Source organism: Sphaerodactylus townsendi, linkage group LG08, assembly GCF_021028975.2.
Source record: "Sphaerodactylus townsendi isolate TG3544 linkage group LG08, MPM_Stown_v2.3, whole genome shotgun sequence".
In the NCBI taxonomy this organism is placed as follows: domain Eukaryota; kingdom Metazoa; phylum Chordata; class Lepidosauria; order Squamata; family Sphaerodactylidae; genus Sphaerodactylus; species Sphaerodactylus townsendi.
The window spans coordinates 8243384-8264356 of NC_059432.1; the positions used below are offsets into that span (position 1 = coordinate 8243384).

The window sequence follows — 20973 nt, forward strand, 5'->3', positions numbered from 1 at the left end:
AAAATAAAAAAATAGGAAAACTATATATTTCCAGAATCAGCAGGACCAGCTGAGAACCACGATGCACTTTCAGGGCTGAAGTATCCTGGGGCAACTTTCAGCAGATGGAGATGCAGGGAGAATTCTTTCAGCAGAACGCAAAATGCTGGGTGCCAGCTGGGCAGGAAACCGACCAGAGAGCTGAACAGTCGGGTGGGAAACAGAAGACTCCTCCTGAGCTCCACACAGGCAGGCAGTTGACGTCTTGCAGACGACGTAAAGGAAAAAAGTCCACCTTTTAGGGTCTTCAAAATAAGATGGCTTGTTCTGAAATAAGACATCCTGAAACTACTTATCCTATGGGATTCCTCTAATGCAAGAACTGAAAGAGGTGGAATGTGAGTGGCCTTTATGACACCCACTCACAGTCCAAATCAAATTTCACTTTCCTTTTCAAATCCCATAAAATGGTGTATAAGTTTTAACCCAGGAGGAACCTGCAAATTGGTCTCAATCTTAACTTTTATTAGTAACACTGAGTAGCATTATGTGGAAGGTTCCACATTTAGCAAAAACCTTTTTTTGCTTCCACATGTTTTGCCCTAGCAAGAATCTCCAAATACACATTGAGATGACCATTTGAAGATATTCAGTGGAAACATAGGGGCTTTGGCTACCATGGAGACAGGCTACGGAATGTTCCTGAGGATTATACCATAACAGTCTTTACTTCTGGCTGCATCAGTTTGATCTGACCGGCCTTCCTTTCCATCACTGATAAATAGATAGAAGGGTTCTTGCCCCAAAATAGGCAAAGCCAAAGGATTCTTCCAACATTCCTCAGAGTTGGTTGCCTTCTTTGCTGCTAAAAAAAGGGAGGGGCAGAGCTGTTTCCATGATGTTTCTACCAGTTGCATCTAGAATTTCTTCTCCTTTTAGAACAGAACAAAGGAGACTGAATGGAAGATTCCCAACCAGATGTCACCGAGAGGATTAATAGTCCAGGCTAGGGAGGGTTGTGGGTTGGGGACTTGGGGGTCATGCAACATTGGTCACATCCCTATGACATTTCTGGGGAAGATCCAGAAGTGAGATAGGGCAGCTCTAGGTGATTCCCAGAGCTTCCCTCCATCACTTCTGGTGTTCCCTGTGAGTGACACTGTGATGCAGTCAACACTGCTGCTGTTTTTTAAAATCTTGCATCTGCTTGGGGAGGACGCAGGCAAAGAGGAAAGTCTCCCACTGTGGCAGGAAGCCTGGCTATGGCTGATCACTTTTTTTGGGGGGGGGAGAGAATGTACTCATGCAAAGAACTTACTGAGAGAAGCAAATCTGCATACAAGCAACAATGTTGTAGCTTCCCTTCCACTGACTAGAAATTCACAAGTTGCCATTTTCCAGTTCAGAGAGGGAGCATTTTTGTAATCATTCTAAAGTTAAACTACTAGCACTGAGGGGCCAAAGACGACATGATCATGTCCTCATGGCTAAACAACATCAAACTGAGTATAATGTCCACATAAGCAACGAGCAGAACAAAGTCACTATGCCCAGGCTACGAAAATAAGCAAAAAGTTGCTAACAAATGTGCAAATTTATTCCAACAAGAATAGAAACAAAATGCAAGGATCAAAGTCCTATGTGAGAACGGTCTCTTCTTTCATCTTCTTCCTTGATCTGCCTCAGATACTGCCTTTGCTGGCAAGAATTTGCCTTGTTTCCTGATCTGTGTGTTTATGGTTCCATTCTAACCTGGCTTAATGTTTACCTTTGGCACTGTTCATTCTGGATTCTTCAAGTTCTTTCTCCATTCCTACAAGCTTACACTAGCTGGTCTTCATGGGCTTGCCTTTGACTCCTCCCTTCTGGGCCCGTCCTTCCCCTCTTGGACCCTCTTTTAGTTGGTCCCATTATTTTTCTACAGATGTTTGGAACAGGGAGCTGCACTGACTGGCAAATGGTTTCGCTCCAGCCCCAAGACAGAGCTGCTTCCTTTGTGGCAATTCTCACCCTGCACGACTGCCCCTTGTGAAGCTCTTCCTTGCTTAAACACATGGAAGTAGCCATCAGGAAGAGGCAAAGACCACATTTCAGTGTTTACTGAAGAGAAAAGTGGCCGCTTCACATACCTTTCATGACTACTACTAGTCTGTGCTCAGGTGTCTATATTCAAGTTCGTGTTTCTTTAAGGCTGGCAGAACAACAAAGACCTTTTGAAAATTCTTGAACTCCTACAGGGGAAACGCTGTCTAGAAGACCACAGGGCAGGAAAATGAAAGGGGCAGAAGCAGGAGCATTTGCTGAGCCTTCAAAGGTGCCACCTCCAGGGGGCCAGCAGCCCCCTCGCAAGGTGCCCCTTCTCCGTCACGCTGCACTTCCTGGCTTTGGCTAAGATACATCTGGATCTCATGCTCGGTCTCCTTGTGGAGGCCTCCCCCTCTGCCCAACCCCCTGGCCCATTCCTATAATAAACACACCATGAATCATTCATCTTTAACAGATTATGCAAGTTGGGGGACACAAGATCAATAACAATCAATAACTGCAGCTCTTTAATTGCCAGAAAATACATTTTTAAGAATGAACATTATCTGCAGCCCCTTCTTGGGTAATGGCACCATTAATTCAAGTGCTGGATCTGGGCCTAAGCGCACCAAAACCCTCCTCTGCCCTTCCCCCACCTCCCAGTCCCCCACCCCTCACGGAATGTGTGTTCTTAATTTCCACTCTCTGCATTTTCCCCTCATTACTGCTGGCACACAACTCCGAATGTTAATGGCTCCTGCTTTTTTGTTACTCTGCGCCTGATTGAAAAGTCGCATACAGATTGTGATGTTAGTGCTAAACGGCCACCTGGGAACATCCAGCTGGGCCTGAAATGAACTTTTCTCTCTCTCAGAACCAGATGGATCAGCCAGGAGTGATCCCAAGCGGGGCAGGGGCTGTTCCTGGGCAGGCCGCTGGGGAACCGAAGAGAAGCCAGGCTCTCTGGCAAGGAAACGCCACCTCCTCTGGCTCCGGCATCCCAAGCCCTTCCTGCACATCTCGGCCTTTGTGAGGGGCCTGCCTCTCAGCACGCCTGAGCAACAAATGCTCGTTCTCCTGCAACAGGTGGAAAAACGTCTCCCGTGCCGGTTCTTCAGAGGCTGCCACGGGCATCCCAGTGAGCAACAGAGATCGCGTCAAGATAAACAGGAGTCTCCTCTCCACTCTATCTGGGTGATCGTGAGGCCTTGTGACACATTCAGAGATTCTCCTCCTACAAAGAAAATAGGGTGCCTGTTGCCACAGCACAGAAGGAGCGCAGTGGCTCAGTGGTCCAGCATCTACTTGGGAAGCAGAAGGTCACCAGTTCAATCCCCAGCATCTCCAAGTCAAAGGCCAGGCGGGAGATGATGTGAAAGACCTCGACCTGGGCAGCAGACGTCAGTCTGGGCGGGCAGAACTGACCTCGGCGGATCAGGATCAGGCAACTTCAGGTGAGTCCACTGGTCAAATTAAGCATTGTCCCAGCACTGCAGCAGACCAGGCCCTCAGCCAGCCTCTGACCACTTCCAAGCACCAGGAGGTGTCCCGCAGGGAAGGGAAGCGGTGGCGGAGGGAGCCCTCTCGGCTGTTCCGTGAGTGAGTGCGCTGCCTCGCAGGTACGATCCTGCTCCTCTAGAGGCAAGAGGCAGGCCAGCCTCGCTTGCTCGCTCGCTCGCGACACGTCCACACTTGCAGTGCATCTTTCCAGAAAGCAGCCGAAGCAATACGTTTGCTTGGCAGATGCCAGGATGTTTCCAAAAAGCTTGCTGGGCTTATTATTTGATACATGATGAGATTACTTATAACCGGGAGGAAAGACAGATCCTTAGGAAGGCTGATCAAGGGGTTCCGGTCACCGAGGTCTGAGCACTGCCTCCAGCTGCCGTTGGGTGATCTGCGGTAATGCATGCAGATGGCCCAGGCAGAAAAGGAGGAAATCAACCCCAAATACAACGCAAGCAAGAACTGGGGACCTAAAGTGTAAGAACGACTGCATGGGCACTGAGATACCCTGGAACTGGGATAGTCCCAGCTTCCTCCTTGCATTTCCCTGTTGGGGACCCTCTTGTGGAACCCATCGGAGCCAGCCATGCTGGGATCTCTCTGGTTCCTGGAGTTGGCTGAAAGCCCCGGTCAATCTCTTAGCTGTGGCTAGCTTAACTAAGGTTGCCAACTTTGGGCTGGGAAATTCTTCACGATGTGGGGATGGTGCGTAGGGGCAGGGGGGCAGGGCTTTTGGGGGAAATAGGTTGGGACGTGATGCCAGAGAACCCACCCTGCAAAGCTGCCATTTTCTCCAGGGGAAATCATCTCTGTAGTCTGGGGATCACCTATAATTCCAGGAGTTCTCCTGGTCCCTCCTGGAGATGGCAACTCTATGAAGGGCACTTCAGCCTGCAAGCTTCATACCCTTTTCAAAATTACAACAATTTGCCCTTACAAGGCAAAAACAGGCACTTCTGAAAAGTGAGAGTCAGACCAGAGGACAAGAGCAGCTGGCAGAACCCAGGAGGAAAAGAGGAGCTGCCGTCCCACAGGCGGGCGGGCGGGCGGGCGGGCGGGCGGGCGGGGGGCATTGCAGCAAACCTAATAGAGCTGTTGTGAAATGGAAACTGCTGGAACCCCAAACTGACCATTAGGCAAAATCAGCACCGCTGTCCTGAGGTTTCACTGCCTGGAGGAGGGGCCTCTGTCTGCTTCAGTTCAGAGGGGCAGCAGGTGAGAGAGACACTCCCTTGCTGAGGAAGGCAACAGGGAGGGAAGAGCGGGAGGTGGGGAATCGTTCCTCCTCCTGAACCAGAGCAAGCGGCTTCTCTGATGGAGACAAGAAAAAGCCAGTCTCACCAGCACCCCGTTGCTTGGATCCAAAGTCTGGTCCCAACCTGTGTTCATTTGAGAAAGTGATTTTGGGATTTTGGGAGAAATGGAAATGTGGGCACAAGAACTACCCTGCCCAGATCAGACCTGGAGAATCCCTAGTCCAGCATCCTGTTCCTACCTTACAAGGAGGGCAGGAAGTCCTCCTCCCTTTTATTAGTCCTCGCATCAGAGTCCCAGAGGTAGCGGGCCTCTTCAACACATTTGTTCCATTTAGCTACAGCAATTAATAGCCACCACTTTGATGTCTTTTCAAGTAATGCTTTTGTTTGCTTAGTTGTATTGTCTCATCATGTAACACTGACTTAAGGGGACTTTCTCTGCTATCCAAGCTGAGACTCAGATGAAGAGCACTGGGCTTCACCCACCTTCTTCGGGGTTGCACAAATTGTTACACCTGGCGTGGAAGACTGAAGCTGCTGTCCAGAAATAGCCGCCTTCTTTAACATTCAGAGAAAAGTCCTCTTTTCTTGAAACTTTTTTCTTACAAGTGCTTGTTTTTCTAGCCCTTTGGTCATTTCAACTGTCCTCTCTTATTCACTTTAACCGCCCTTATCCAACTTTATACCTTGTCCAGCTTCTAGATTGAGACAACCGGAATTCCACGTACTACTTTAAGTGTAACAACACCTGCGGTGTCTATCATGGAGTGCTGCTATTGGCTGATCATTATGAGGCGAGACCAAGAAAAACAACTTACTATGTAAATGGGCAGCAACTATATTTCCTGCTCTTGACCATCAAAAAAGGAACACTTGTCGGCAACCCACATTCATCCTCCTCCCTCAGTGATGAAGACCCAAAAAACTGGGCTCGGTTCAAGAAGACGCTGCATGAGTGGATGCAAAACACACTTATTTTCCAAAGACAGAGAGGCCGCGTCTTCACAGAGGTTTGGCTCTGGTCTGATAAACGGCAGCTGGGATCCACGGAAGATGCTTTCCACATCATCCCCCCCTGCTTGGCTATCTTCCCCAGACACGGTTTTGGAATCGTCTTTTGGAAAAGACCGCAGTCAGGACATGTTTGCGTCCCTTGTGGATGGGGAGGCCTATGCAGTTTTGAAAGTCTGGCCCATCTTGCTTCAGGCCCCCAATGGCCATCATTCCCTGCTCCTCTGAACAGAGGCAGGGTTTTTTTTTTTTTTTGGGGGGGGGGGTTGGCTATTAAAAATCTGGCCATTGACATATCACTTCACAATTACAATGATCTGCCTACTACTACTACTACTACTACTACTACTACTACTACTACTACTACTACTACTACTACTACTATTATTATTATTTTATTAAATTTCTATACCGCCTTTCCCCGAAGGGCTCAGGGCGGTGTCCATCATTCAAACAACAGTTAAAATCCATTCCACCCCAATCCCAGTTAAAACCATATACAAATTATAAAATTCAAAGTCCCGATGGCGATTAAAATTATTTCCCCTCCCCCTTCCTGCGCCCCCCCCCCACAGGAGGCCAGATTTTTCCACAAAAGTGAGATGTTATCCCGGCTGGCCAAATGCCTGGCGGAACAGGGTCTGCTTTTTACAGGCCCCGGCGGAAACTCTTGCACAACCCAGAGGGGCTCCTGATCTCACTTTGGGAGCCTGTTCCACTCAGGTAGGGCTAAGGTTGTAAAAGCTCCTTGCGGCCCTTGTGGAGGCCAGCCGATCACTTTTGGGGTCCAGGGATCACCTCTAGGGAGGTCCGCCTCCCAGGAGTGGAGGGGCTCTAGCAGGGCGATAGTAGGGAGAGACGGTCCCAGAGGTATGCTGGGTCCAGTCATGTAATAGCTTTAGAAGGTCAAACCAGAATCTTTAAACATGACTGCACTGGATTGGCAGCTACAGTGTAGTTGGTACAGGACCGGAGTAATCCGGTCCCTGATAGATGTTCCCCACAGCAACCTTGGCTGCCGATTTTGTACGAAAGCTTCAATTTCTGGATCATGGCTTAAAGGTGTGTTCACACAGAGCTGAAGTTACAGTAGTCCAACCTGGTAGAGGTGACCGTGGCATGGATCACTGTGGCCAGATCCGGGAAGGGAGAGGTAGGGGACCAGTTGTTCAGCCCGCCGCCGATGGTAGAACGCCGCCTTAAACGCCTGGGTGGACCTGGGCAACCAACAATAGTGATGGGTCCGGGTATCATCCCCAGAGGTTTTGGGCGGACGAGGCTAATGTTACTGCCTTGCCGCAGCGTAGGCAGACTAGCGTCACGGGCACTTGTACCCCCCGACTCTAGCCACACATGTGACCTCCGCTCTTTGTAGGGTTCAACTTCTCAGCCGACCTCGACTCAACCCAACCAGACATCGCATACTAAACAACGTATTGGAGAGCATCAGGAGCAGAGGTCGGGTGGCCCTCCATTGTGAACAAGAGCTGGGTGTCATCAAGTGATAGCTGCAGACAACGCGAGCCCAAAAAACCCGGACTCAAATCCTTGCCAGGGGTGGCATATAGATGTTAAAGAGCACTCGGAGAGAGTATCGTCTCCTTGTAGGCACCCCACTACATGGATGGGCCGTCGTCCAGAGATCTCACCCCCCGACGCTACCTGCTGTCCCCGGTCTTGGAGAAATGAGGTCAGCCAATTCAAGGCTGAACCCCGAATCCCAATACCAGTGAGGCGGTGGATAGATTTCTCATCTATCTCATCTGAATTCCAAGCTCTGATTTTCAAAAACCTCTGGCCCTTTTCATGAGAGAGAAATGCCTCCCTCCTCCTATCTCCACCACGAAGGGGCTGGGCACTTGCTTGGAAAAAACCCCCGGAATTCAGAGGATGGACTCTGTGGAGGAGGCGGGGGAGCCGTCAGCGCCTGCCAGAGCAGCTTCCCCTCTTCTCCCTCCCCAGCAGCTGCTGAGACTTCTTTCCTGGCACTTTTGAAAGGGACCTGCAGATAACAAAATGCTGATTGTGGTCACTTGGACATTTGGCAACTGGCTTTAATTTAAAGTGCTCAGATTGAAGAGACTCCCAGTGGCAAAAGCCACACAAGGAAGAAAGCGAAGAGAAGAACGGGAGAAGGGTGAGCACAGCCCTCTTCGTGACACTATCAAACAAGGGACTGATTCATGGTCGCGTTTTCAGTGACTTTACATTGTAACTTGGGAAGTGACCCTTGGAAATCCCCAGGCACCTCCCTTTGTGAGGCCTGAAAGAGGAGGCGGGGCCGGCCCATTTCCCCAGCCTCACCTGCGGGCAGTGCAGCTTGCGGAGGGCTTGGCCTGCTGCTCTGGGAAACAGCCTGCCGGGTGAGGCTGCCCAAGGAGTGCGCCTTCCCCAGGGACTCTCCAGACGCGTTCCAGGTGGGCAGCGGTGGCTGTCCGCAGAAGCAGCAGAGCCTCTGAGCTGGGTCCAGCGTGTGTCTCCTCTGCCCATCCCTACGACCAGCTACAGGCCCCATAACCAGCCTGTGCCCGCTTCCTCTGCCTACGTACGAGCCCTCCCACCGCGCACACTCACAACTGGCCATCCTCTTTCTGCAGTGAGTTTAGACAGTGTGAAACCAGGAGGGCTACTGCTGCGGTTGCCAAAAGGACCCCCCCCCCCACACACACACATGTAACCTTCCCAGAACATGCAGCTGAGAACACGGGGGGGGGGGGGCGAGTGCTTACAAATGAACAGGGGAAGGGGGTCCTGACAGGTAGGTGGGCGGAGGGCAACGGGTCCTACTAGGAGCCAAGGCCCTGCCAGATGCCCCACCTCAGGGGAAGTGAGCGCCAGCCTGACTCAAGGTCTGCAGTGCCTGGAAGACAGACAATGTTGTCTGATTGGGACAAGGGATTAGCACGTCCCCTAGGAAACACGGCTGGTCTTTCAGGCTCCTTGAACGTGGTTCGGCTCTTGAAAGCTCTCCCCACATTTTGCTGCAGATCTGCTGATGTTTGGTGGAGACTTTGTTAAGAATAAGACAGAATAAAATCAGAAGTCCTTTGATTAAGCCGTGGCTCTGGCTCAGGACTGGGGTGTGTGTGCATTTACTGCCATTGTTTTAACACTGGGGTGGGCTATTCCAGTGAGTATCTTAACTCTTAATTTATCCTGTGAGCTCCCTCACAGGCGCAGCACAGGTCAAAGGGTGGGCGAGAGAAAGAAAATAGAAATGGGACAAGTAAAAACATGCACGATAAAATGGACAGAAAACTTCAAGGAAGAGATAACTTTTCAGCAATGGGCATCATTATGGACTAAAAACATTAAACTCACTGCAAGTCAAATACTAAAGGAGAACTGGTATAAAATGTTTTTTAGGCACCTGAAATGATTAAGAAGATGACTAAACAACATGACGGTGTCTGCTGGAGATGTAATGAAGAGGTTGGAACTTTTTTTCATATGTGGTGGACTTATAAAAAACCTCAAGAAGTTCTGGATAGAAATACATGAGGATACAGCAGATAATCAAATTTAAATTTCCTCTTACTGCAAAAACAATGCTGTTGGGTATACTACCAGAAAAGCTTTCTAAGAAACTGAATGAACTGTGTTGGCATTTAAATTGCAGCAAACTGGAAATCTGAATGCTGGGAGGATAAAATCAGAGAATCTGCTATCACGGCCAAACCAACTAATCTTGTGAACTGACATCCAAAAGATGAATTTGAGGAGAAATAGAGTCTTTATTTTTCATATCAACCTGACCTGATCATGTAAAAACAAACTATCTCAAAGTTTGGAATTTAACAACGTTTAAGATATAATTAATGGATAACAATTTTTTTTAGAAGCATACAAATGATAAAGATTTTAAAACTTTATAAAATCTCTTAGAAAATATTATATTGGAATCCTTTATGTAATATGCACTTAGTATACATATTACAACTTTTTCTGATGTAATTATGTCTGTTTTCTATTCTTTCCTTTCCTTCTCTTCTTTTTTCTTGCTTTTGTATGTTTAATAAGTGCTGAAAAATAATAAAAAATTTTTTAAAGGTGGGAGATAAATGTGTATTTATTTATAGCCCACTTTCTCTCCAGGGGGAGCCCCAAGTGGCTTCTGTTAGTCTCCCTGCCTCCACTGTATCCTCACAACAACCCTGGGAGGTGGATCACTCTGTATGTGCACGACTGGCCCAGTGAACTTGTGCTGAAATAGTGCATTTATTAGCCTTTCTTTCTCATATAGGTCAATGCGGCTCACAATATAAATGTAAAAAAGAATACATAAGAGATATAAATTTAAAATCACAATTTTGGAGTGCAAATGCAATCCTAAATAAAGCAATCTTCAGCTGCTTGCTAAATTTTTTTGGGGGGGGGGAGCTGCATCTCCCTGGGGAAGTTTTTCTATAACCATAAACTTCCATGGCAGAGTGGGGATTCGAACCCAGGCCTCCCAGGTCCTAGACTCAAACGATGTGACTGAATCAAGGAAGCCAGCTTGTGCCACCCAAATGCTGCCTTCCTCCCTCTCTTCACAAGGCCTCTTCCTTTGCTGGACCCAGGTGGACAAACTGCACAAGGCAAAGCCAGGCTGGGCCCCGGCCTCTGGTCATGCCACTTACCAGTCACTACGGGGTAGGTTTGGGGTCCTGACACGTTGTTCCCCAGATCTGGATTAGCGGAGGTGGATAAACTCGACTTGACTTCATCAAGACCAGGGGTCAGAGCCGGGAGGGAGTATTCATTACCCTGGGGAAGAGAGAAAAGACAGCTCTCCATTGATGGGCTGGAAGGAAGGGAGTTGTGGGCAGGCTGGGTGGGGAGGGGGAGATGCTGCTGCTGCTGCACAGATGGGTGCAGGCAAAAAAGAGGGGCAGGAAGCAGATGAAGAGAGAGAGAGAGGCCACAGTCTCTGTGGCCTCCTCCCTATGCAGACAGTGGCCTTCCCTTCTTGGCCAGATCCTTGGTTTTCCAGCAGATGACTCTGCCCAGTGGAGCAGCTACTAGGGGTGGGGGGTGGGAAGAGCGGTTGTGGGGAGAGGGGGTGTTGGTGGAGCCTGCCCGTCTCCTTTTCAGGACATACAGCCTGCTTGATCACTTCTCCGCGCAGAGGGAAGGGTGGCCGCAGTGTGTGGCTGCAGGTCTGGCGACAGACAGACATGGTTCTCCAGGGTGTTTCTCCTGCCTGCCAGAAGGAGAGTGCCGGGGAGGAGATCAGGGGCTGCTGCTCCCCAGTAGCCTTGCTCGGGTGCTACATATAAAAAAGGCTCATCTTGCCTCCCCCAGCCCTTGTGCATCAGGGTATGAAATTGGGGTAGGGGCCGGCCACATGGCTGACAGAAGGGTGGGAGGGGGAACCTCATTGCATTTGAAAGGTTGTCCTGTCAAAGAGGCAGAGGTAATTGCCTTTGTATTGTGTTGGCCCCCCAAACCAGACACGAGAACTGGAAGAGAGGACAAAAAAGCAGGAAAAGTTGTTCTGATTAATATTACGTTAAATTAAAACTGATTTTCTGCTCTTTCTGTTTGGTGCTCTTTTCCCTCCCCCGCTGTCCCTGCCTGCGAGGCCCACTCCCCACTGGCTGCCCTCCTCCGGCCGCCCTCCCTGGCCAGCCACGATTGCCTAGTCATTTCCAATTCCTTCTTGTATTGATCTTGCTGTAGAAATCAGTTTTGTAATTAGCTGCAAATTAGGCTTTCTGCTGGGGGTGAGGCGGCCCCCTGATTTATCACCAGAGTAATTCGCTGTGATTGGAGAGAAATTAAAATGAACTCAATTAGGCTCTGGATTTGCTTTATGGGCCCCATTCAAGAGTTTCTGGGGGAAGAACGGCTGTGCTGGTGTTTAATAGTCTAATGAAAGTAAATAAAGGTTATTCATTGCAATAAACTTGGGGACTCGGGGATAGCGGGAGCCCAACACCAACCCAGCCTTTGCGTCGATGGCTGGCTTTCCACTTGGGGCAGTTTTAAAAGGCTTTTGATCTTTGTATTAAGACAAACTGCTTGGGGATAAAAGACCAGGGTGTGTGCGTGTGGGCGTCCATGCGTGCGTGCACGCGCTTTCCAAAGCAGTGGCCCTTCAGAATAGATCTGGCCCTCAGCTGCAACCTTCTGACTTAACAAATGAAGGAAGACAAAACACAGTGGAAGGTTCTCCTGAAGAAGGCCAGACAAAAGCACCAGAAACCTACAGCGCCAGGGTGCATTGTGGGAAACCCCAAAAGCAACATTTCCTCTTGCCATCTCTACTGCAAGAAGGACAGTTGTATTCCTCCATTATTAAGTACGGGTGGGTGGGGAGAGTGTAAGAATCCACCCAGTAGTTGTCACAAAACTATGATATGAAATAGCCATTTTAGGAATCCATTTTCTTAACTGAGAATTCAGTCAAAATAAAAAAAATATCAATAATTCCGCAAACTACAGGAAGACTGGCTGAAAGACAGATTCATGGTCAGCGTCTGACTCAGTCATCTGTATCTCCTTAAAGCTCTCGGAGAAAAGTATCATGTGGGGGCTGCACAGCGACACGGCCACCTGGCCAGCTGCCGGTGCAAGAACTGCCGTGTTAACATATGACGCTGACACAAGTGCAGCATCAGGCAGCTGAGGCATCCTCAACCCCTGTCCGTCAGGAGCCCAGGTAAAGGTGGGACCACAGCCTTCTGCCTAACAACCATTAATTTTGTTTCATTCAGTGGGAAAAAAATCTAGGTGCATTTACTAGCAATGAAATAAACAAATGGAGCGCGTCTACAAAAATGTATGTGTATAAAAATACAAAATAGTGAGTAAATGTGTATTTGTCTGTATTATTAACATGTCCGTAGGCAGGCAGGCAGAGGATTTGGCACACTTGATAAGACAGACAGTGGAGGAAAGGTTTATGGCTATCAGCAGACTTGTGGAGCTAACAGGGAGCGGGGGAGGTGCGCATTGTAGGGGAGGGGGTCAAGAGCCTACCTTAGTTCAGCCTGAAAGTGCAGGCTGGAAAAAGCGGCCTGTTCACTTGAGGCTGAAAACGGCCTGGTGGGAACTACACTTCCCAGGAGACCTTGCGAGCCCCAAAGTCTCCTGGGAAGTGTAGTTCCCACCAGGCTGTTTTCAGCCTCAAGTGAACAGGTCGCTTTTTCCAGCCTGCACTTTCAGGCTGAACTAAGGTAAGAGTGTGTGTGCTTGTGTGTGTGGGCGCCGCGGGATGTGTGTGTTGGAAACGCAGACTGCGCACCGGGCGCAGTATGGCCCAGCTACGCCTCTGGCCTTAGCTTTTGATCATGATGATCACAAGTGCCCATCCACAGGCTTGTGGGTCATGGATTCCTAGGTGCCTCCATCCACTTGTCTGTGCAGGGACTGTGTGCAGATATGAGTGTGTGTGACCTTTAAAAGGAGAGGCACAGGTGGTTTGGGTGAACATGTAAAAACACCCAGAGCAGTGGAAGTGTTTCCCCCATAAAATGCACTCTGCAGACGTAAATTGGTCTGAGGGGAGCTTGTCATGGCTGAGTGTAAGGAATGTTGGGGACAGTAGCTGGGTGTGACTGCTGAGATTCCTGTGGAGAGACTCCCCAGCCCCCTCCTGCAGCGCTGATCCTTGGGAGAGAGGGCATGGCCGTTCGTCCCGTGGTATGACCAGTGTGTAGTCCCTCTTCTCTCAGCACCTGCCTGGATCCCACCTGCTGCTCTTCCCAGGGCTCACACCTGCTCAGATTTGATATGTTCCGATGCCTGGAAGACATCTGGGTAAGAAGGACGCTCGAAGACTCGATCTAAAGCTTCCAGCTGCTGCTGCGTGAAGGTGTCAGCACGAAGGTGTTTCCGCAAACTATCCACACTACTCTGGGAATCGCCATTGGGGACGGAGCCCTCTGATACTTCTGCAAGATACAGCAAGAGAGAACAGGACATTAGTGAGGCCTGCCCCTCCCCTCCCCCCCAAGTACCCACTGATGCTGCACAGTTCTCTTGGCAAGGCAGCTCAGACGCCGCCTCACCATCCACTTCGGGGGGGGGGGTGTTGCGCTCTTGTCCCCTTTCAGAGAGAAAACCAGGGAGGAGGGGCCTCTAGGGTGTGGGATTTCAGGGACTCATTCTTTGCCCGGGAGGAAGTGAGCTCATTTGGCTGTGGAAGACCACAAGAGGGACACAACCTTCATCCTGGCGTTATGTTGGTTCCCACTGTTAAAAATCATCAAATTATGGCTGAGCCTTCGGGGAGGGCGGTATACAAATACAAAAATAAATAAAAGGGAGCAAAAGCGAGCAACAGGGATGCCTCCACTTCAGCCAGCCCCTGAGCGGTGATGATTACGCCTCCAGCAAGTTGTACAGGAGGAACACTCCTAGATGATGCTTCCAAACAAACATCAACCAAACAGCTTTTCAGGACTGGTGTGTGCAGATACCACACCCAGATTTGCTCATTTTGCTTCTTGACTAACCGGGCTTTTCAGTGGCTTCTGTTTAGAGCCCAAAGACAATCCCTATCTTGGCAAATATAAATGGTACTTCTCTGCTGTGTTACCTCTCTTCTGACTGTTCTATATGTCAGTTTATATGTGATTATACAATATGATATAATCAATATTGCATTATATACAGTAACCTAATATAATATCACTCGTAAGACCACGGACAATATTACATATTGATTAATCTGAGTCCGCTGCCTCCCCCTCTGGTCCCCCCCCCTTCTCATTTCCATAGAGACAAAGTGGGATTGCCAACAAACAAGTGTTCTAAGCACAAAACCAGTGTCCGCATCTCCTCTAAACCAGGAAAGAGGCTCCGGACGATGGGATGATGGCTAGAAAGAATAGAAGGAACCACCCAGTCAATGTGGAGCACTTCAGAGAGGCCGGCACAGATCAGCGAGACTCAGTGTCTGTTTTCTCCAACAACAATGAACGTTAGGATCACACTAGGCACCTTCAGAAAACACCACAATCTCCTCCCCAAACCACAAAGGCATTTTCCTTTCTTGCTATTGGTGGGCCATAAAAAGCAGAAGCATCAGCACAGCTGAGGAGTCTAAAAGATCTTTGCAGCGTTGGGAAGATCCATTTTAAATTTTGACAGGCTCCTAATCAATTGCAGGTGTTTTATAAGTATCTTAGTCACTTGAGTATCTTTCTGGATCCATCCCCATTGAAAATGACAGGAGAGCTCCTTAAGGAATCCTCTGACAAAACAAAGGTCCAACCTGGAGGCGAGTCCCGACAGGAACGGCTGCTTGTTTCAGCTGAATGGCTGTTGCAACTTCGGACGTCTCTCCCTCTTCCTGAGCACCCTCGTCCTCTCGCAGGAGAGGCGCAGAGTGGCCAACTGGCAACCAGGGAAAGGAAGCCACAGCCTGCCTCTGGGCTAACTACAACCGAGCAGGCTTGGTCCCTGCTGACTGTGAGCCACTCGATCCTGCATGACCAAAGGAGCCCTGAGGGGTCTTAATGACTCCAGAGGGGCCCCCCTCTATGGGTCTTCAGTGGCTTTCTTCCAGCACCCATCAAGGCTTGCAGGAAGCAGCTCCCTGTGGCCAGAGGGAAGGAGCAGGCGGCTGCCTGTGAGGAAAGAAAGGGGAGTTTCGATTCTGAAAACGGACACAGAGGGAGGCAGGGAGTCATAGGGGCAAGCTGGCCAAAGCATCCGGGGCGCACCCATCTCTCTCTCTCTCTCTTTTGGGGGTGGGGTCTGTTGTGGGGAATCTGCTCTGTAGTCTGGCTCCTTTGCTTCCACTAGTTCTCCAAATCAATTGCTGCCAAGTTCCCAGTGTTTCCTCTCCCCAGGAGAAAAGCCAACACCACCACCACCTATCCCCTACAACATGTCACCAGCTAGCGAAGAAGGACCCGGTAAAATGGCGGATCCTGGGCTGGCAGCTGACTTGGGATGGCAAAAAGGTCATGAACACAACAGTCTCAGAGGCGCAGCATCCTAGCACTGGTCACACTGAGCTTTGTCTAAGGCAGGGATGGCGAACCTTTTCGAGACCGAGTGGAGCCCAAATGGCATCCCCAAAACCCACTTATTTATTGCAAAGTGCCAACACGGCAATTTCACCTGAATACTGAGGTTTTAGTTTAGAAAAAATGGTTGGCTCCAAGGCATGCATTACTCGGGAGTAAGCTTAACGGTAGTCAGTGGCTTTGCTTTGAAACAACTGTGCAACTCTTCCAACAAGTGAATCACGACCCTAGCAGGGTTTACTCGGAAGCAAGCCCCATTGCCAGCAACTGAACTTATACTCAGGTAAAGGATCGTGCTTCAGTTCTTCGCATGAAAATCAGTGGGGTTTAACAGCGCTTAACAGGGTTACCTACACTGCTTTCCCAAAACTAGGTCTTAGGTTTAATGCTAATAATCGAGCCCAGCGGCCCAGGCCAGCCTAGATGTGTGGGGAGGGAGTACTCTGTTTGCGCGTGCCCACAGAGAGGGCTCTGAGTGCCACCTCTGGCACCCGTGCCATAGGTTCGCCACCACAGGTCTAGGTGATATTTCCTTGTATGGGCAAGCTTCCCAAATCAATGAATCAACTCATCTTTCCTTAGACACCCAAGTCAGCTTCTCTGGACCCATCCTTCTTTGTCACCCCAGTCATCTTCCACTCAAGAGGTCCCCCTGCATGCTTCACCCGTGCCCCGTGCCCATCAGATCTTGAAAGACCCCCATGACTGAAGGATGTCCCTGCTTCACAAGGTCTCGGCTCACCAGAATGTCACTGGGACAGCAGCAGGAAGCAGGGGTCTGGCAGCAGCAGCTGCCCCCAAAAGACCGAACAGCCTCTTTCCCTCAAACCACATCTCTTACACAACGTCGGGGGGGGGGGGGGAAGCATTCTTTGTCAGCAGATATTCAGTTGAATTTCAGATTTTATTTGAAAAAAATCAAAGGCCCGTTATGCATGGAATGCTTACCTTGGGGCTCTTAACTGAGCAGTGGGCTTGTAGTGGGGCCTCCTCGCATTTCTTGGTTTCCATGCAAGGAGGCATCCACTCCTTGCTATACAGCGTATCACCTGAAATCTCTCCCTGGTCTGTTTTTCCTGGCTCTCTTAACTCTGCCCATTAATTCTCTCTTAAAGGCACAGATCTCACATCACACCTGGTAGTCCCAATTTTGCTAGCTTTGCTAAAGCCCTTTAGATCACAGTTATAACATCATTGCTTTACTTGCAGCTATATCAATATTGTGGCCCCTATCCAGAAATAATCCCCCCCTGCTCAAATTAAAGAGGCAAAGCAATTCAGTGGACCAGATTCAGCTGAAGAAGGCGGGGGGGGGGGGACCATGTCCTAGAACTGATATTCTTTCCCCCCTCCCCTCCCCTCCCCTCCCCACTCCACCCCTACCCCCCCCAAAAAAAACACATTTCCCGCCACTGCTGGGATATTCCTGTATTAAATCTATCATTATTTTAATAGATTTAATATCATACAAATGCCTAAATTAGAAATAAAGTTTTTAAAAGCCCTCTAAATCATCGGAGAGGGCAGAAGTAGAGTGGAGGAAATGTGGTGCTGTGAGCAGAGGCAAGAGGTCTGGGGCAAATCTGCCCTTCTCTGGTGGTGAAGGAAATTAAAGTCATGCTAGTGGTGTTGCTCACCATGGAGAGAATGGAAGATGAAAGCGGGGCTCAAAGAAATATGTCTGTACAAGAAATCTTTGCTGCGTCAGACATAAGCTGCTGCAGCGCAACAGCCAGACAGCCATCTCAAGATATGATTAAACATATAGTGATGTCAATCCTGCAAGCAACAAGTGGAACCTAGCCAGCTCTCCCACTCAATTTCCCACAGATCCCCTCATCCGGTGTGGCTTTTGAACTTGCACAACCCATGATTCTTAGCACAGCCTTTGTGGTGGTCAAAGGGAACCCTCCTTCCTTTTCCTCAGCAGAATAGTGTGGTCCAGCCAATCCATATGCTTATTAAATTATTAATTATTAAAGCCATAATTCCCAGAGATAATCACAGGAGTCCAGGCAACCACCTCCAAAGAAACCCAGCTAAAAATCTTTCTGGAGAGTACCATCCTACAAGCAGTTCAAAACGCCACTGGCTGACCTAGTTCTCTTCCTTGTGGGAAGGCACAGAAAGAAGTACTTGCCAGAGGGATGCTGAAAGCAACTTCTGTGCACAGGTGGGCTGCTGCATTCTGAACTAGCCCAAGATTCTGGGTGCTCCAGCTCCATGCAAAGAGAATGTGGGGGTCCATGGGGCCAGATCAGCAGATTCTAGGACAGGAGATAATCTCCAAACCAAACATAGATGTAAGAAATAATTCAGCAACAGCACTGACCAGCCTGCCCATCAACAGTGCCCCCCATGAAGAAAAGGGCTCTCCCACCTTTCTCTTTTCAACTAGCATCATCTCAGTCTTGTCTGAACTTCATTTCAGTTTATTGTCGAAGGCTTTCACGGCCGGATTCAACTGGTTCTGGTGGGTTTTCCGGGCTGTGAGGGGAATGGTAGCCTCAGTGGATCCACTACCTATCGTTTCACGAGCATCTGTAGTTGAGTATCTCAGAGGTGCATCACAGAGGGAAGTCTGTTACACACTGTGCGATACTTCCCTCTGTGATACACCTCTGAAGATGCCAGCCACAGGTGCAGGCGAAACGTTAGGAACAAGATCCACCAGACCACGACCACGCAGCCAGGAAAAACCACCAGAACCAATCATTTCAGTTTGTTCATTCTTAGCCGCCTGATTCCGTTCCACTGGCTGTTTCCTATTCCTAATTCTTAAATACTAATTTATTCCTATTTTATTAATGTTTGTTAATTTTATGAATTATTTTGAGCTTTTGAAAACTGATGGTGGGATAGTGGCATAAAATATCTAAAATTAATATATAAATAAAATAAAAGCCAAATGGAAAAATACTGCTGCCTAAAGCCCAAGGGTCCGTGTGATCCAGGGAACTGAAGAAGAGTTTGGATTTATATCCCCCTTTCTCTCCTGTAGGAGACTCAAAGGGGCTTACGATCTCCTTGCCCTTCCCCCCTCACAACAAACACCCTGTGAGGCAGGTGGGGCTGAGAGAGCTCCATAGAGCTGTGACTAGCCCAAGGTCACCCAGCTGGCGTGTGTGGGAGTGCACAGGCTAATCTGAATTCCCCAGATAAGCCTCCGCAGCTCAGGCGGCAGAGCAGAGAATCAAACCCGGTTCCTCCAGATTAGAGTACACCTGCTCTTAACCACTATGCCACTGAGGAAAGAGCATGGAAACATCTGAAAAGCTTTACCCCACACAGGGCTCAGAGGCCAAGAAGAGCATCAGAAGAGCCCTGCTGGGTCACACCAGTGAGGGTCCATCTTGCCCAGCAGCCTGTCTCACACAGAGGCCAGCCAATTCCTCTGGAGGGCCAACAACAGCGCGCAAAGGCTTAGACCTTCCTCCGATGTTGCCTCCTGGTGCTGTGATTCAGAGGTTGACTGCTTCTGGACGCGGAGGTTTCCTTGAGTCACCATGGACCCCCCCTCCATGAATTTGGCCAACCCACCTTTAAAGCCACCTATGCACGTGATCCTCATTATGCCCACTGACAGTGAATGCCACAATTTAATTACTTGTTTAGTAAAGGAGTATTTCCTTTTGACTGTCCTGCATCCAGCTCCCATCAGCTTAGTTGACTACCTCCCAGTTCTAGTACTATGGGAGCAGGAGAGAAAAGCTCTCTCTGTCCCTTCCCTCCACCTGTGCCTATCTGTACGGACCTCTATCATGTCCTCCTCCCGCCTCAGTTGTCCCCCCCCCCCCCCGCCACGCAGACTCTTTGGGCCCCCTCCCCCAGTGAGCAGCTGCTTCACAGCCTGGGCTTCCCGTTCTGTGGGAAGCCTTTCCTCCCCCTCAGCCCTCCGTGCTTTCCGAGGGTTCTGTGCAAGTCAAATGACTCTGAAGATAAACAGCTAAGTAATAAGTGATCACCTTTGTTTTGTAATATTGCCCCTGAAAAGCCTTGAAACCAGAGTCCTAAATCATCTCTGTTTTGGGCAGTGCAAACTGAACCGCCATCCAATTAGTGCCATCTGCTCAGTATCTACAATGCCCCGCAATGGATTCCTGCCATACAGAAACGTGCGTCTGCACACTGCAACTTTGTCTGTGGGAGCTGAAACCTGAGCTCTCTCGAGCCACTGTAAGCTTCTCTTTTCCTTCATTTATTCAGGGCCCTTCAAATCTTGACAAATCTGTCACTCTAAATTTGAGAGAGATTATGGCGCTCTCCTTGGTATGGAGAGAGGTGATATATGATATCTGCTGCCGCTATTGATTGCCTGAGCTGGTGGCAGAGGGCCGGCAAAATGAACTTGAAATGAACATCATGCCTCAACTCATTGTGCGTATAATACACTACTTAATCCCACATTCTTCAGCCGCTATGGAATTCAATTGATCAATCATGTCCCACTGATAGTTCTGTTCTGGGGGTTATTGCTTCTCGGCACACAAACCCAGGACCTCAGATGCGGTGGCAGGGCCCCTGAGCAGACATCGAGGCAGGGAGATGAAAGAGAAAGATCCCACGGAGAGAGAGAGAGGGGGGGGGGGAGCAGGGACCTGGGATGCTGTGAAAAAAGGAGGAAAAAGGGGAAAAAATGCAGAGCCCACAGCAAGCGTACTTCTGTTTGGGAACAAGAACAGTCCCATTCTGCTCAGAAACAAAATGAAACCGAATGCAAAAAGTCACGGGATAAAATGCCAGTGGCAGATGCAGGAAGCCCCCGGTCAGCACAGGCTGTGAGGCTGCCACTCCGCGTTCATGTTCAAGAGTTACACACTGCAAACTATGTACCCTGAGGAGACCCCAGAGATGACGAATGGTTAGATTCAGAATGCCAACAGACTTCTCTGCGCCTCTCTGTGTTCTTCATCCCTGGAATGTCCCAAGAGGAGAAGCAGAGACCCCCCCCCCCAAATTCTGAGCAAAGGAAGACCTCACCCCCTGCCCCCAAAGCCTCCAAGTGATTGTGCTATAACTTTGGAGGCTTTCAGGCCCACCTTCCTGGGGATGAGCCCAGCTGAGAAGGCTTCTGCTCACCTGGTCTGCTGGCTACTTCCAAATGCCAGTCAGGATCCACCGGGAAGGGGGTGGGGTCAGCTCCTGACCTACCAGCAACCCAAGACGTAGGTGAGGATCCAGAAAGGTGGCAGGCCACCGTGGGCCCTTCCCTCTCCAGGCGCTGCTGTGAT

The 20973-nt window shown here is 49.5% G+C and overlaps 1 protein-coding gene across 4 annotated transcripts in view; it reads right to left on the minus strand.

The window, feature by feature from the left end:
• The window catches only part of PAX2 (paired box 2), a 148507-nt gene that overhangs the window by 16503 nt on the left and 111031 nt on the right, over positions 1-20973 (minus strand). For 3 of the 4 annotated variants that reach the window (XM_048506147.1, XM_048506148.1, XM_048506150.1), the window contains 2 exons: positions 13482-13657; positions 10400-10526 (listed from right to left, as the gene is read on the minus strand). The exons of the other annotated variant lie outside the window; for it this stretch is intronic. In XM_048506147.1, the coding sequence (XP_048362104.1) occupies positions 10400-10526; positions 13482-13657 (303 nt within the window). The remainder of the gene's footprint in view (positions 1-10399; positions 10527-13481; positions 13658-20973) is intronic. 4 annotated transcript variants of the gene reach the window in all.